The 17,374-nt window shown below is 44.8% G+C and overlaps 1 protein-coding gene across 13 annotated transcripts in view; it reads left to right on the forward strand.

The window, feature by feature from the left end:
* The window catches only part of LOC138067160 (uncharacterized), a 249,788-nt gene that overhangs the window by 56,660 nt on the left and 175,754 nt on the right, over positions 1-17,374 (forward strand). For 5 of the 13 annotated variants that reach the window (XR_011140894.1, XR_011140890.1, XR_011140900.1 and 2 more), the window contains one exon: positions 1,423-1,997. The exons of 3 other annotated variants lie outside the window; for them this stretch is intronic. Coding sequence is in view for 1 of the 10 variants with exons in the window: in XM_068941979.1 (XP_068798080.1) it covers positions 1,423-1,461 (39 nt within the window). In the remaining 9 variants the exon portion in view is untranslated. Of the gene's footprint in view, positions 1-1,422; positions 2,004-2,342; positions 2,389-2,711; positions 3,101-7,795; positions 7,933-17,374 lie in introns of those variants that run through there. 5 more of the 13 variants (XR_011140888.1, XR_011140891.1, XR_011140897.1 and 2 more) reach the window with 3 other exon arrangements.

The raw sequence follows: 17,374 nt of genomic DNA on the forward strand, positions 1-17,374 counted from the left end.
CAAAGCTGTCTGCACCTTTACTGCTGCCAAATCACAAGCTGAAGGGAAACCGAGCTTTCCTTGAAGCTCTAGCTCCGGGATTCATGTGATTAAGTTGGATTCTCACTTTCCATTAAAAGAGTAAGTTTCTAGCTACCGTGATTGCAAAGAAAAGCTTGAAAATGCAGGCCCTAAATATGCAAAAGCAACAGAGGCCAAATATAAAGAATATCACTTTTTTTTTTTCATTTATTCTCATGTTTTGAACCACTCTTTCTTTCTCCTGGAGGCTGATTCATTCTTCTGAATAGATTGTGTTGGCAACACTCTATTTTTGTTCCCCAAGGGATAACTTCAGTGCTTTTTTTTTTCCCAAAACCACTTTGCCCAGTTTAGACATCTCTTAGAAAAACTTAAATGAGAAGGAATTTGTAAGAAAAAATTAATGACTTGCTACACAAATTTTTCACAACTTCGTACACGGATGGAGTGGGTTGTAGAATTACAGAACTGTAGTGACTAATAATAGTAATAAAGTGTCTGATTGTATTATGTGGTTAAGGACAGTCATAATACTTTAATTGTCTTTGCAGTTTTCCCAGTCCTTGCTGTGACATCAGCCTATCCCAGACCACTACATCCTGCTCATGGCTGTTTCTTTGTTGATAAATAATGAGTCATTATATGGTTTGCTCTATGACTTGTACAGCTGTATCGCCAAATTTTCCTCTCGACAGAATGAATCCCCTTTTCCAAGGGTTTTTATGTTCTCTGGTGGCTCTGCCTTCAATCTGAGTGAGGCTATCTGGTGACAAATATGCGCTGTAGCAGAAAACAGAGCAGATGACATAATGTTCTTTCCAGATGTTTTGCACCTGGAGTAGGCTCACCTACAGTGAACTGTGTATTTTTGTCCGTGATAAAACAACACTGCCGCTTTGTACTGATGGCATGATCCACAGCATGCCAAAGCCATGATTCCCGCGGATCGTCCCTGTTGGGCACACTCCATCCAAAGACCGTAAGGGCCCTGCTGTGATACTGGCATCAAAACTCTGCACTAAATATTAGGGTCCTTACAGGTACACAGGCACCCAGGGAAGTTACATGTTTCATCCACAAACGCAGAACTGATTTAGTAATACCGAAGCCAAAACCTCTTGCTCTCCAGTATGTTGCTAACTACACAGCACACTCAGGAAGCTCTCAAAAAGTGCCAGAAATGGTTGCAGTGTTTTTCAAAAAGACAAAAAAATACTTCAGCACCCTTTACATTGACACCGAGGACGTTTGAGAACTACCGTGGGAAGCCTAGCGCACTAAATAGCCGATTTGCATAGCTGTAAGGCAGCGGCTCGTGTTCATTTTAATTTAAAAGTATGCGGCACAGCAAACTTCTGAGGCTGCAGACCTGCTGAACTAATGCCAATTTCTTCCCCACAGGTAACGTGGGATCACGGCATGCCCGCTTTGGACGGATGACTTGGGAAAAAGGGGCAAAGGTGTAAGAGCTGCTCAGGGAAGCAGGGCACGTCACTCCCCTGTTTCCCTCTGCTACCCGAGGAAATGGTGTTGCCCCCCGCGACGTGAAGGTCGGGTGAGAGAGCAGGTGGCACTGGGAGCGAGTGTTCGCCCCTAGACGAGAGGCAGCTGCAAATCGCCTGGTCCCCGGTGTGTTTTCTGGAGAGACGGACGCCCTTCCAGCCCTGCCCGCGGGTCTGCCCCCACCTTTCTTTGCTCCCTCTGGATTTGGGGCCCAAACCCTCACGGGGTGCTCAGGTGTGGAGTAAGCTTCGTTCCCCAAACCACAGTCTCCCCCTCTGGGTTTTTGGGAGGGGGGGGGGCCTCGGCTCCCCATGCAGGAGCCTTGCCCAGGCAGTGGGGTCAGGACGTGGGGCTGGAGGGGGACCTTCCCCCACGGCCGCGTGGGGTCCGGCGAGGAAGCGCCCACCCATGGCATTTGTTACACATTAAAAAAAAAAAAAAAGTAAATGATACTAATAAAATTCCACGAGTCTTTCTTTTTTTGTTGTTGTTGTTTTTCCCCCAGGATAAATTTTATGCGGCTGGCAGTTAAAATAAGCGATTACTCCATAAATACCATCTTAATAGCCTCGCCAGCGCTACGGCCTCGCTGTCCTGAGATTTTGTATCTCAGAAAAGGGAGGCGGCGGGGGGGGGGGGGGAACCCTCCATAACGCCGCTGCGGCGCCGCCGCCGCTCGTTACTTCCTGAGTAATTGGGGAGGGGGGTGAGGGAGGGCTGCCCCCTCCTCCCGCCCTCCCCCCGAGCGGCCGTTAGCCGCGGCCGTTGGGCGCGGGCGGGGCGGCGGCAGCGGCGGCAGGGGGCGCTGCGGCCTCGCCGTTGCGGCGCGGCGGCGGCGGCGGGGGGAGGGCGGCCGCGTTGATGGTAATTGGAGCAGACGCGCGGCTCCTCCGTAATCCGCCGACATCCCCTTTCCCGCTCGTAATTCCTGGGCGGGCGCTGCCGGCGGCGCGGCGGGGGAGCCGGCGGCGCGGCAGGTGCTGCGGCGGGCGCGGTCAGGGCGCCCTGCCCCGGGCGCCGCCGCTGCCGCGGGGGGGGGCCCGGCGGCCATGTTGGCCCCGGCGGGTGGCCGTTAACGGCCGCGCTGCCGGGCGACATGAGGAGGCAGAAAGGTGTTGCCCTGCGCGCAGCTCCCGGGGGGGTTAATAATTAAGCTAAAAAGTCTTTTTTTTTTTGAATTGACACAGGCAGCCCAGCTGTTGGATGTGTAAATATTGGCGTTGTTCACATAAATATTACAGATTGTGGCAGTGAGGTTCCAGCTCCGGTGAGAAAACCCAGCCCTGCGGCCTCTGAGGAAAAAGCTGAGCTTGGCTGTGCTGCTTTGCTGCTTTTCTTCCTTGTAGGGGCCAGGCCCTGCTGCGGCACACCAGCGGGAGAGGCCTCGCCAAAGCCACGTCCAAAGCCGGTCCTTGCCCACCTGTGGGCTGCAGCCTGCGCAGTGGTGCTCAGGGTGCGCAGCGGCACAAGTGGGGCAGCCCACGGCCCCGCTCGGCGTGGGGCACCCCAGATGCGCCCGTGGCTTGGCCGGAGAGGGCGGTTTCAAAATGCTCAGGAGCCCAGGATGCAAGGGCAGGTAGGTACACAGATAACCCTGGCTGCCCAAAATTGAGAAATCCAGCCTGTTTTGCACCTCCTTTCTGTGGCCTGCCCCTGAGCTGCAGGAAGTCTTGGTTTGGCCCTTCCAAGGTTTAGCTGTGTTCTTGCATCCTCTGTTGGCTGAAATCCTAAGTGGTTTTCATCAGAGTAGTATCATTGTCCCAGCTGGGGGGAAAGGAGCAATCCTTAAAAAAAAAAAAAAAAAAAAAAAAAAAAAAGCAAGGCTTTCTCCAGGCCTTGCTTCATGGGCCAGTTTTGCTCCTGAAGCCATTTTGAAGTCAGTATTTTACTGGAGAAACTTCTTTTGGCTGGGCAGCATTTGAGTAAAAAATACCAAACTCCTGGATGAGAACACCTTAGAAATGAACTCAAGTTTGTTTAGGTGCCAGTGCTGATAATAATTAAAGTGACTTTACACGTTGCGTGATAGGTCTTCCTTTAGTGTGGATGAGGAGGGGCGGATTGTGTACTTGCCATACGTCAGTCGGAGAAGCTGTCAAGGGCCCACTCTTCCCTCCCGTAGTATCAGTCCAGGGGCCTGTCTGTGGGGTGGAGCTTTTTGCTCTGCACATACAGAGAGAAGGGTATATAGTAATTTTGCTCCTGGGCTGTATGGGACCTCTAGGTCCTGCACAGCTCATCTCCTGGGGCCAAGGCAATGCAAATTTGCTTCCTTGCAGGAGAGGAACAGAGGCAGCAGTAGGGACAGATAGGTCCACTGACCCATTCTTCTCTTTTGGGCTGGTATTGGCAGATGAGCACTATCTGTCTGTGTATTCACACAGATTCTTTCCTCTCTGTGCGAATATACAAACTAATCTTGCTAGGGAGTGCATGTTTGAACGGGTTTGCACAAAGTGGAAGTATGAATTGTTTAAGCTCAGTCTTAAGGGTTTGGATGCTAAGGTTGTTCCTGATCTCATTCTAAACAGATGTAAATCTTGAGTTCACGGAAGCAAGAGTTATGTGGCACAAAACCGTTGTGTGTGTCTGTGAACAGACACAACTAACTATCAGAGAAAAAAAATCACAGTGGGGAATAAGCAGGACACCTTACTTTCAGCCAGTAAGCAGAGTATCTGAGGAGCATATGGTCTTCTTGAAAGTGCTTGTCTCTAGCTGACCATGGCTAAGAAGGCAGCGAGGTCCCCTGAAGCCTTTGCCTCCTTCCACCAAGGCTTTGAATAGCTGTGCGTTGTGTGAAAGTATATACAGGTTTTAATGTCTTAGAGTTAGAGCACCAGCAATCTGATCCTTACACACAGAATTACAATATTAGATACACTGCCATACATGTTATGGATCGGCCGATCAGGGAACGGCCATTACATGTCTCCTCATGTGTGCCATAAGCTATTAAATCAAGATTAATGGACATATTCTTCTGCAGCTTTGTTCTCTCAGGGCGGATTTATATCCCCAGGTTGGTCCCATAAGGACTGGTGCTATACATTACACTTCCTGCTGATTTCTAGTGCTGGAGTATAACATGTAAAGCCCTTTACAACAGGTAGTAGTGCCCTTTTTGACAGGACTGTGCAACTTTACCGCCCAGGGTGTGGACATGTTTGTTAGTGGGATGATAAAGATTAGGTTCTTCCTGTCCCTTCACTTTGGCATGCTCCCTAATCCCAGAAAAAGCTGTGACTCAAGCTAGGACAGGGCATCTTTGACATTTACATGAGCCCAGAACAACCACAAAGAGAAACTCTTCATCCATTCTCTGCTCCTCTTCGTTGTTTCTGCTTTTGGACTTGGGGTAAACCTGACCCTGATGAATAGCCCATTCTCACATACTTCTGCCTTTCTTCTTTTGGCCACCTACAAAAGACTGCTTATCTTAGTTAAGCATTAGAGAGGTTTGCTTTTTTCTAACTGGTTTCTGTATTTAAATAACTGTTGTGTTTTTACATGACTTTCTTCCCCATAGAATGCTTACTTTCTTCTCTGGTATCTTGCACTCACCTAGAACAGAAGGCAAGGATATCTCTATTTATCTTTGCTGTTACACTGTCAAAGAAGATCCAGCATTCCCCAACAACAGTTTTATTTTCCCTTTTTCTGTGTTTACTGTTGGAACTTCACTGGCACTCCCATCCTCTGCATATTTTAAAACCTTTTTTGCTATTTTCGTTTTGAAATCCGTCAAGTTTTTGTTTCCTCCCCCCAGCCCCTGCCTTTACCTTCTAGAATTCTTTCTCAATTTTTTCTTTTTCGTTCTGTAGCTGTTTGAAGTCCTAATTCGGCTTTGTCATTGTGTCTTCCCACTTCTCCATGCTGACTGTCAGGTTCCTCTTCGCAGCTTCGTTTTTTAGCCGTTCCCCTCCCTTGCAAAGGCAAAGCTGCTGGTAAACTTTGAAAGAGCTTGCTATCTCTTCTGATTTTGCTTCTCAGGTGTTTGGTCTGCCCATACCTTGGGGCCTTCAGTTTGGAGCTGAGTATTGTCTGGAGTAGGTCAATGCAGTGTGATATATATATATATATATATTTTTTTTTTTTTTTTGGATATTCACATTCTTTTCATCTCTTTACAAATGCTGAACAAACTAGGATCATCCTCATAATGGCGTATCTTCTGCAGTGGTGTTGTTCAGGAGTATGGGCTCATACTCTCCTAACAGCTGTGCAGGTTGTGCACTAGTTTGTGTATGCAGTAACTGTGTCTTTCCATAGCTTTAATAATCTGTCCATTAAAGCCCTAGTTGTCCAGGGGAGATCTGTGAAGATGAGTTAATAACAATTTGCCTCGTGATCTTGTGATCCAAGGGAATGAAATCTTTTGTGGATGCTAATTGATAGAATCTAGCATAAAAATTGGCCAATGCCTTGTTCTGTAGGTACGCAGGTCTGGAAGAAAGAGGTTTAAAAAAGCAGTTACCCATCTATTACTGTCCTGACTAGCAATTTTGTGTATAGTGTGGGGATCTGGATTTTATAATTTTGGATTGATGTAGAGGCTTCTGAATATTTCTGATTTTCATCAATTTGAGCAAATTATGTTATAATTTTGGTATATATGCGTATGTATCTGTTTTCTGTAGTAGCTGGTATCTGTCCGTATTTACCAAAGCCGATTCTACAGACTTCAGAATTTTTCCCATTTTTGCCATTCTGAGTAAATTTTGTTCTAATTTTGGTACATATACTTATCTAGTAGAGGGTATCTCTGCATATTTACCAAAGCTAGTTCTGCTGTGAGAACTCCTGAATCCAGTTTAGCTCAGTCTATGAGAGTAAAGGAGCCAGCTACCAACCCACAGAAGCAGCAATCACAGAATAGTTGGGGTTGGAAGGCACCTCTGGAGATCATGTAGTCCAACCCCCCTGCTCAAGCAGGGTCAGCTAGAGCAGGTTGCCCAGGACTGTGTCCAGTTGGGTTTTGAGTATCTCCAAGAACGGAGACTGCACAGCCTCTTTGGGCAGCCTGTTCCAGTGCTTGGTCATCCCCACAGTAAAACACTTTTTCTTACGTTCAGACGGAATTCCCTGTGTTTCTGTATGTGCCCTTGCTTCTTGCTCTGTCACGGGGCACCACTGAGAAGAGTCTGTCCCTGTCGTCTTCATGCTTTCTCATCAGATATTTATAAACATGGATGATATCCCCCCCCCCGCCCCGAGCCTTCTCTTCTGCAGGCTAAACAGTCCCAACTCTCTCAGCCTGTTCTCGTATGACAGATCCTACAGTCCCTTAATTATCTTTGTGGTCCTTTGCTGAACTCCCTCTAGTAAGTCCACGTCTCCTGTGTATTGGGGAGCCCAGCACTGGACACAACCCTCCGGATGCTGAGTAGAGAGGACCTGCTAGCAATGCTCTTCCTAATGCAGTCCAGGATACCACTGGCCCTCTTTGCCACGAGGGCACGTTGCTGGGCCATGTTCAACTTGTCCCCCAGGACCCCCAGTTTCTTCTCTGCAGAGCTGCTCTCCAACAGGTCAGGCCCCTGTGCTCATGCTAGGGGTTATTCCTTCCCAGGTGCAGGACTCTGCATTTACCTTTGCTGAACTTCATCTGCCATATTCCTCTCTGCCCATTTCTCTAGCCTGTCAAGGTCCCTCTGAATGGCAGCACAGTCCTCTGATGTATCAGCCACTCCTCCTAGTATTGCTTATAGTATCATAAGCAAACTTGCTGTAGGTGCACTCTCCCCTATCATTCGGATTATTGATGAAGGGGTTACGCAGTATTGGAACCAGTATCGACAGCTGGCATACTCCATTAGCGACTAGAATTCAGCTGGACTTTGTGCCACTGATCACAACCCTCTGAGCCTGGCAGTTCAGTCAATTTTCAGTCTACTTCACCGTCTGCTTATGTAGACAGTAGGCCGTACTTCATCAGCTTGTCTGTGAGAATGTTATGGGAGACTGTGCCAAAAGCCTCACTAAAGTCAAGGCAAACAACATCCACTGCTCTCCCCTCATCCACTAAGCCCGTCATCTCATCGCAGAAAGCTCTCAGGTCGGTTAAGCATGGTTGATCCTTTGTAAAATCTATGCTGACCACTCCTGATGACCTTCCTGTCCTTCATATGTCTGGAAATGGTATCCAGGATTAGTTGCTCCATCACCTTCCCGGGGATCAGGGTGACGCTGACCAGCCTGTAGTTCCCTAGATCCTTCTTCTTGCCTTTCTTGAAGGTAGGGGTGACATTTGCTTTCTTTCAATCCTCAGGAACCTCTCCCGATCGCCACAACCTTTCAAAGATAATCAAGAATGGCCTTGCAGTGCACTGACCGGTCTTGATAGAGCTGTGTAGTTATCTGCTAGCCACTGTGGCTTCCACATGCGCCCGCTGCCAGCCCCACTGTGTAAGTAACAAGCTACGCAAGCGTGCGGGAATGTGTGTGCTGTTGGTGTCTCATGGTCATTGCTGCCACCAGTGGAACCAATCTGTATATTTCATTTCACACAGGCACCACAGCAGATACAAAAAAACAGCTTCTGAATGTATCTGTGGCTGTGGATACACTTACAGAAAAACTAAGCAAAGGATACAGCGCTTAGACTACTAGTCTGCCCTTCAAAGGGTAGTAGTCACTTCTTTTCTCCCTTCACAGGACTGAAAAAAAGGGCATTCACGTCATGCTCCATAGTGATGGAGTAGATTAGTGTGGTTTTCTAACTTGATAACTTAGTGTATTAGACAAAAATCTGAGCACTGGATCTTCTCGGCGTCAGATTATACCATTCTTCCTGGAGCTGGACCTAGGCAAAATGTTTTTAAACAGTAGATTTGCTGAAGAGTGTAACTTTCCAGGGAGACCAGATCTGTTTTCATATGATGCGAAATTTGGCAAAGGCTTATTTAAAAAAAAAAAAAAAAAAAAGAGGGAAGGAGAGACAAGATTTAAAAAATGATTTAATTTTCAGTGTGATATTTTTTTCCTTTTCAGGTCAAAAAATAGAGACTGTAGGATTTAATACATTAAATGTTCCCTCCTTTATTTTATTTTTTTTCCCTTTGCCAAGCCAACCCCCTTAGCTTTTATTTCAAGTAGATTCAACAGAAATGTTTTCCATTCATGATTGTTTTTTGTTTGGCCGTTGAACCAGATAATCCAATATTTGCTCAGCTCTCCCTGGAGCTGCACAAAGAGGTAATGCTGTCATTATGATAGGTAGACCTCAGGAGATAACGTGGAAGCACGGGGTCTGCTAGCAGAAGCTCCCTGGCCTTTAAATGTTCACTCTTGGATCTTCAGGATTTCCCTGCAGATCTCTGTGCCCTGCTATATTAGAGGGGTTGAAGATCCTGCACTTTCCCAAAGGAAAGCAGAGGAAAAATGCTGTTCAGCAACAGGGCATGGAGTTCCTGGACTGTTCATGTGTATTTTTCCCCTAGAGGATGATAAGGCTTCTAGTGCTAAATGGCAGGATTTATACCTATATATGTTTGAGATTTGTTTTCTTTTTAGTCTGGGTTCTGTTCTGAAACCAGGGTCACATATATACGTCTTTCTTTCTATTGGTTCTTGCATAGGTTGATGTACCTCATTCTGTTCGTACAAAAATACTTGTTCGTAACTAAACACACCTTTCCTGTTTGCACCAAAGCAGCCTGGGCTTGTGGAAACTGCCTGACCTGTGAAGTTGCCTACTTGAACAGACAGCTTTTGCAGATCATTGAGTTTGCATGTGGATATCCAGAGTTTTGCATTGTCTGGCTTAGATAGTCAGCAGTCTAAATTATCGAAGCAAATGCCCACTGTTATAAGCAACTGTAGGTTTTGTCCTTGTAAAATCTATTTGCACAAGTATAAGCCAACAGAGTCTCCACCCAAACCTGTCACTGTTGCTCAGATCTTCCAACAATTACAATCTAATTAGACCTGGCATTCAAAGTTGCCTCCAGCATTTGAAACAAAAGTAATTTAGTGCTAATAAAAGTGGTAGATTGACAGCTCTGGAGACTGAACTCAGTTTTTCCACAAAACATACCCACGTTGGGAAAGAGCTGCAAGAATTGCCACAATGACTGTCTGAAGAGCTTGACCCCTGCCTTGAAATGGCAGCTTCCAAGGGATGAGCATATGGGTAATTTTCTACAGGTCTTTTTACTGTCACTGCCAAGAGTGCTGCTAATTACTGACAATAATTACTATATTGTCTATGATATGAATACTTTTTCACCAGGAAAAACACCTGATTCATTGTATGATAACACTCAAATGCCCATCATGTAGTGGCAGTCTTTAGTAAGTTAAGAATTATTCTAGATTTGAACCACAGCCTATGAGGTGAAAGGCTTTATCCCATTACCAGTCCCCTGAATCGTTCAGTCTACAGTGTGCGAGACACAGGGCTGTGATTACCAATTCATTTCATAACGGCCAGCCATTTAAAATTCTCTCAAACTAGCAGCTGCTTGAGGAATGAAAAAGCACCTGGGTCCAGACAATATCTTTTTCTTCTTCTGAGTTAATTTAAAAAGGAAAAAAAACCCACAATTATTTCCTCTGATAAAAGAGACTTTCAATCAGCATTGAGCTATTGCTACGGAAGGATAACCTGTCTTTGCTTACTCGGCATATGGGATTCTTCCACTTCCAGAGGTGGGAGTCATGGTTGGGCTGAAGAGCACTTGAAAAAATAAGCCGCTTCATGTTACCAGTCCATAAGAGGAATTAGTTGGGTTTGATGGGGAGAAAAGAATAGGCAATCCACCCTCTTTAGTCTTCTGTGGCATTGCTGAATTCTTTTATTGCTATTGTTCATAACCACAGATGGAGACGACAAATACTTTCCTGCTTTTCTCCCTCCCTCTCTTTCTCTCTCCCTGTCTCTCGTTTTTTATGGTCTAAAATACTAAGTTATAAAATGCGGAGGACCACCAGTGGCTTCTGAAATCTGACAGGTCTTAGCTTTCCTCCAGATGCTGAGATATACTATACACCTTACTGCAGTAAGCCAACCTTAATTCAGTTGACAGTAGGATTACGGCAGGTATATTTACCCTCAGGAATGCTCATTTTCCATATCTAATCATCTCCTGATCTGCTGAGTCAGGCAGAAAATCAAAATGATCCTCTGTTTTAGATTATGTTTTCCTAGGACTGACATGAGAAAATCTGGGTGACGTTCTGAAATCACCAATTTTTATAGGCTCAAAAGACTCTGTGGCTTTTAGGGGAGCACCTGCTCCTCAGACGTATTAGGGGCATTTGAAAATAATACCTTGGGTTTCTAACGTCTGAGATTGAAACACAGATAGAAGATTACTGCCTTTATTGCCGGTCAGTATAGAATAAGATCATCATTTATGTTTTCAGATGAGGCTTTGAAAATGACAATCTTGTATGTTCTAACTGGAAACCCAGTTGCCTATGGGGCATGCTCCAGAGGAGTAAGAGTTTGCATTAATAATTGCGCCGATTTTCTTTTCTTGCCCCCCTGCAGTGATTTTTTTCTGGCAGCCACTATCCACTTCAGAGGGTGAAGAAGGTTGGGGCGTTGTGTGTGTGTGTAAGAAAAGGGCATATGATTTATGCTAAGAAGCTGCTCAGAGCCCTGAGTTGTTTTCTTTTTTTCTGTAACGTTCCTGTGTGATCTTGAAATTACTAATCTCTGCCTGAAAAATGGGAATAAGCAAGATGTTTTTCTTCCTTTATCAGTCTATTCTGCTTAGCCTACAAGCAGTTTAAGACAGAGGCCGTCTCTCATTCCTGAAGTATGTATGCATCCAGTATGCATGCTTTAATGGTCTAGAAATACAATTCTATCACGCTGACTGCTTCTGATGTGGACCACTTATACGTACAGAGACATGCATTGCATATCCTTTTCTCATCCAGTTCTGTTCCCTCATCCCTATTTGAAAAAAGCATAATTTCCTCTGTGTAACCATGTCTGTAAACAGCTGTGACAGCTAGCAACCTCTCTCCTCATCTCTAACTGTATATTGCTATGTCAGCAATTTGGTCCTGCATCTAACAGATCCTAGATCTTGCCAAAATATGAATGCTGTGTATAAGATGACGATACAGGTGGAAGCATTTCAGTTACTTAGCGTATGGTTTGTAAAGTATAGGGTTTGTAGCGCAGTTTGGGATCATTTGGGATGGTAAATGCTATGTAAGTTTAAAGCACTATTATGTCCATTGCTCACACAAACTTACATTCCTTGGCTTTGCATTTTAGTGTGCAGATTAAGTTATAGCAGATATATCTGGAACACCCATTAAGGCTAAACAGTGGTATGTCTTCCGCTTCATTGTTTAATATGAAATGTTTTATTATGGGAATTAAAATAAAACTTGACCTAAACAAGGCAGGCCTTCCTGCTATTTTTATAACGTTATGCCATATTCCGCGTCCGTATTTCACAGACCAGTATGTAGTTAATGATGTGTGTCCTTCCTTCCCCTGTTAATTGATGCGCAAGCTTTTGGGAGGTATGCATTACTGTCTAATGTAATCATGCAGAAATGTGAAAAGGTGAAAGGGAAAAAAGAAAAAAGCCACATCTCTTGATGTCTTATCTCAGTTGAAGGGGGATTTTTTTCCCTAGCAAATTCTGAACTTGAGTGCCTCACGGTATTGCTGGGATCCATGGGCTTTGAACAGTCTTTGGCTCCAAACTCTTCCGTGATCCTGTTTAGAGAAGTTGTTTTAAATGTGTCTGATACTTCTGCTGCTCCTTGCCCTGGCACCTAGCAAGAGGGCAGAGGAGCCTCTCCCTCCATTTTCTGCTCAGTGATCTCCATCTCGCCGTCGTTTGCTTTCAGGTTGTGAGGCAGGGGTATGCTGGAGACCATAGGTTCCTTTAATCCCTATTAAGAACAGCAGATCACAGTGGCCCCTCTGGCCTTATTCCCTATGACTATGAAACTAGCTTTAGTGGCACAGAGATTTAATCTTTCTAGTGGAAATGTAGTGTTGGTCAAAGGTCTGCGCTGCATCTTTTAGGGCTGTTTCTAAGCTCCAAGACATTAATCATGATGCAGTGTCGGTTCCAAGTTGCACATTTTGGCAGGAAGCTTGTGCAACAGGCTCACCTTTCTGCAGCTCTGCTCTCTTGCTTGGAAGAGATCCCAGACAGGAAAGCTGCAAACTCCGCCAGGGACGCAGAGCAGGCCTCCGGCCCTGCGCTTGCAGACTCCCCTTCTCGCTTGCCTCCCCTTCCTGCCACCCATCCAGTGACCAAAGGGAGGGAACGAGTGAGTCTGGGCTGCGTTATGAGCAGTGCGAGGATGATAAACAGCTCTTTGTCTCTCTGTTATTTTTGTAACCTCAATGCAGTCTGCAGTCTGTCAGCTGCTTCAGGTCCTCACAGAGGGCACGGGCAGGGACGAGCCAAGGTGTCTGTGCTACTTGGGCCTCTGGCTGTCCCCCTGCCACTGCATGTAGCAGATAGGAAGGGCTGATAGGGAGCAATCTATCACTCCTTCAGCTGTTCCCCCCCAGTTTTGTTCCTCCATCTTCAGTTAATTTAGATCATACCTAAAGTGCGGCCACAACTACGTTTAAGCAAAAGCGGTTACCATAGTAACACTGGAGATTTTCTAAATGCAGTCTATGATGTAAACAACCAAAATGACTGTCACCCCAAATAGTTGTTTATTTTTTCCGTGTAGTTTATTGAGTATTTAAATCTATTGTAGCACACACAGATTTACCACTTCTAAGTATAACTTAGAGGATTGACACATTTTTTTCCTATTGCTTTCATTTCAGCTGCTCTGTTTCCATGTCAACAGCTCACATTGATAAAGAATTGACATTCTGACTGCATTTGGCAGTATAGGGCACAAGGTGACAATTAAAATAAATCAATGTTTTTAATGATGCTGATGTTAGAATTGTGCCAAAATACTGGGATTCCTGTGCACAGTAGCCAGAGATTGCTTCTTGAATCTGCAGAAAAATAGGCAGCAATTCTCATGGGAATAGACTTTTCTCTGCAGGATTTTCAAACCTCCCTGCTTACAGATGCAGAAATACTGGGAGAACAAACTCTCTCTCTCTCTCTCTCTTGCACTAAAACACAGAAAATGCACCCAGCACTGCGTGTTTGTGTGTGCACATGTGTGTTTGCTTTGCCTTATCAAGTTCTGATCTAGATGAGGTCTAGACATGCATAAAGCATGCATTAAAAAAAAACAGACTTCAATTCTTGGGCCAAAAACCTGTTTTGATTCAAGTTTTGGCAAAAATTGTAGAGCGAGAGCGCTTAATTAGCCCCCCCTTCCATTTGTAATTTTCCTTGTAGTGAATGTAAGTATTGAAATTACTGAGCAACAAGAAACATGGAGGCCCAAAATGTCATTTTTTAACTTGAGACCCTGCACTTTAAATTGTGTATTTGGGGGATGAAAGTGGAACTATTTTTCTCTGTCTGTATGAGCAGCATATAGATACACGATTACCGCAGTGGAGGTGTCACTGCTGTGTTTTTTCACTTCCGTGCCTAGGGGGCTAAGATCAGTGCCCCACTGTATTAAACACTCCGTTTCAGATGCAGTAGGAGAGACAAACACAATCCATAAGAATTCCCAAACTAAGCAGAGGGAGCAAACAGGGAAAGGTAGGAGAAAGGTGTTATCTCTGTTTTACATGGGCAGAGAGAAATTAAAGTTTTTCAAAGCTGCGGATGGGGGGGTGGCTCCCAGGGGACTCCATAGCTGCACTTGGGGTGCTAGAAAATCCCTCATCTAGTGTTTGCGTAGAGTCAAGGCTAGAGTCTTGTGGCAGACATGGGAATCCAGCTCAGCACTCCTGTATTGAAATGCATTCACTTTCAGTGGTGAGCAAAGTTTGGGAATATATTTCCATGGAGATATTCAGGTGATTCTATCTGGTTTGAAGTAGATTTGAATGTATAATTTTGATTCCTTTAGGGGACTATACATGCCTCCTAATGTTAGGCATCTAAATGACGTGCCTAGTGATCCTAGTTGCTGTGGGTTCTCTTGGTAGCCAATGAAAGAAATAATTGTGTCCAAGCAGCATCTCAGATCACTTTCATCAGGTGTTTAGCACAACCTACTACAGCCTTTTGACTGTGTAAATCTTCTTGCTATGTCTTTCATGTAATGGGATCATATAATTTCTCATGTTTTGACACAGTTCTGCAAACTTATTTTTTCTAGTGAGGTTTCTATTCTTTAAATTTAGTTTAGTATGATTTTTTTTTTCCTGCTTAGGTGAGAAGTAGGAACTTAGCAGGGGCTGTAAGTGCTGCTTCTCAAAGGTTTGGCTAACTGGGGGGCCCTACTAGGGGATGACTTCTGATGTCAGTGGGATTTGGCTTTGGAGGGAGCCAGGATTAGGCAGGTATCCTTCCCAGTGCTGCAGCTTCCAGCACCCGACTCTTCCCTGGTTGTAGTGTTTCCTATTGGAAATCCATTACCACAGGCTTGTGCCCGTTGGCTGTCTAGCCTGGTTTAGGTACATATAGCAATCGTTTCATGGAGATACAACTAACCATGTAGTATTGCTTCTTCTACCTCAGTTTTATCAGCTGTATTTAATTAACAGACAATTATAATAACCAGACAGACAAATATAATAACCTGCTGTCATGCTTCATTGTAAATAGTGTCTATAGTGGCCACACTAGTATTATTTGACTTAATATGAAGGTGCCTGACATACGGTGTTGAAATGAGATGAATGTGATGCCCAAGACAAGCCTTCTGTTAACCTGTGGTCCTCGTTTTTTAAAAGCTCTGGAAAGCTGGCCATAATCAGTAGCAGTAAAGTTATGAAGAATGAAAGGACAATCCGAACCATTTATGTAAAAAATTAATGCAAGAAGAAATGTGTAAACAGATATAGACAGGAGTTGAAGAAAAGCTATAATTTAGTCCTGGAAGTTCTGTACTAAAGGGTTGCATCCTAACAGGAGTAAATAAGACTCGTTCCTAAGACAGTTGAGAAATCTTTGTGCAAAATAGAAGGAATATGTAAGTGATAGATGGCAAATGATGTTTGGCTATAATTGGATGCACCATGAATACAGTCAAAATGTTAATCTAATTCTGTCCCAAATCTGAAACCAAACCTTGCTCTTATAACCAGTTAAGTTTTTTCCTCCTAAGTGTTCCTAAAGTGCAGTTTTGGAACTAGTAATTGAGAGTAAAGTGTAATTCTAATAGTTTAGCAAGCCCTTTTGTCACCAGTGTTGTCCAGCTGGAAAAGGGAAGGTAAAAGAAATCCATTACCTCATAGCCCTTTGTGTAACAAACCATGGGGTGGGAAATAACAGTAAAATGTACGTTTTTTAATGAATCAGGTGCGTTAAGCTGTAATGTTCTGCCCTCCTCAAATAGTAGAAAACAAGAGGTTGCCAGTGGCAGAAGATACTCTCTGGTGGTTTTTTGTTTTTGGTTTTAAATAGAATTGTAAAACCCGTTTCCCTGCATTTGGGATGGCGTAGTGAAAATGCTGGGTGTTATTCACAGTTCTGCTTAGTTTCATTCATTTCTGAGTTGCCTTTTGTCATCAATGGGATGCAATTCCCACAAAGTGAAACCACGCATAAAGCATGGAATAAAGAGATGCCTAGAAACAGCTGTATGCCGCCTTAGGCGGTACCTCGATGGTTAACAGGACTAATGAATGTGCACACTAATAACAGTGAGTTATGGCTGGTGTAAGGCTCAAGACCAAAGGTTGTTTTTCAGATAAGAGAAGGAGAGGATGCAAATAGACAGGCATGCAGGAATACAGTGTTTTGTGCAGATTGAGGGCCTTGGCAGAAGGAGAGAATTTTTCTCCCTCTGCTGTTACTTTGCAGCAAGGGTTGCGACCTGAAACATATCTAAGTAAAAAATTGTTTCAAGTTTTGTTACACTTCAAAGCGGCTCCTTCTACTGGTGGCCCTCCGGCAGGGTGCGGAGGGAATGGTAGTAGCTGAGGGTTAGTAAAAATGTAGTTGGGCTTCCTGCTGTGGCAGGCGTTATTGAGCAGTCGCTTTGCTACCTTGCAAAAGGATAGGCATGCCCCTCCGTCTGTGTCTGTGCTGGTGAAGATAGGTGTGCAGGCGCAGATCTCCTCATCCCTTTACAGAGACTTGGTACCAGGGAAATGCTTGCAGTGATTCGGAGGTAATAGGTTTCTGGCCAGAAGCAGGATGAAAGAGCATATGGTGACACATGTGATACCTCTTTCTTCTCACGCTGCCCTGGACGTGCCAGGTACAATCCAGACCTTTTTCTAGTTCACAGCAGAGGAGCAACATAGCAAGTAACTGTCCAGCTAGGGTACTCCATTCACTCTCGCCTATCTGCAGCTGAAGAACTACTGTTGCCACAGTAAGAACAGCTGTGGGTCTCTGGTGGCAAGGTAAGTAGTAGTAGTGACTGACAAGTGGAGGTTGTGGGAAAGGGGAGTTCCCAAGGTGTCCAAATATCTCACCTCGGCTCTGTCTCCAGATGCTGTAATGCTGAGCCAGCATCCTGATGCACTTTGTTATCCTGGAAGATAGCAACGCCGTTTATTGCTCAGGTTGCTGCTGGGATTGCTGGGACCTGAGACTGGCCTGTAATTGCAGCTGTCAGCTCACTGTTAAATGGAGAGATGTAAAATACCTCCTTGCACATCATTTATTAACGTTTAAAACCCATCAGGGGACATATAAAACGTTCCTCTTTTTGTAACATTTATAAACTACTGAGGAGCACAGACACATTCCCCCATATTAATTACCCTAATTAGGGCAATGTCCGTGGAGGGCCTGTAAGCGCACCAGCTATGAGTGCCCCCACAATCCTTTTATTTCAAGGCAGTGAGGTTCCCATGAGCCTGTTC

Source organism: Struthio camelus, chromosome 4, assembly GCF_040807025.1.
Source record: "Struthio camelus isolate bStrCam1 chromosome 4, bStrCam1.hap1, whole genome shotgun sequence".
Lineage (NCBI taxonomy): Eukaryota > Metazoa > Chordata > Aves > Struthioniformes > Struthionidae > Struthio > Struthio camelus.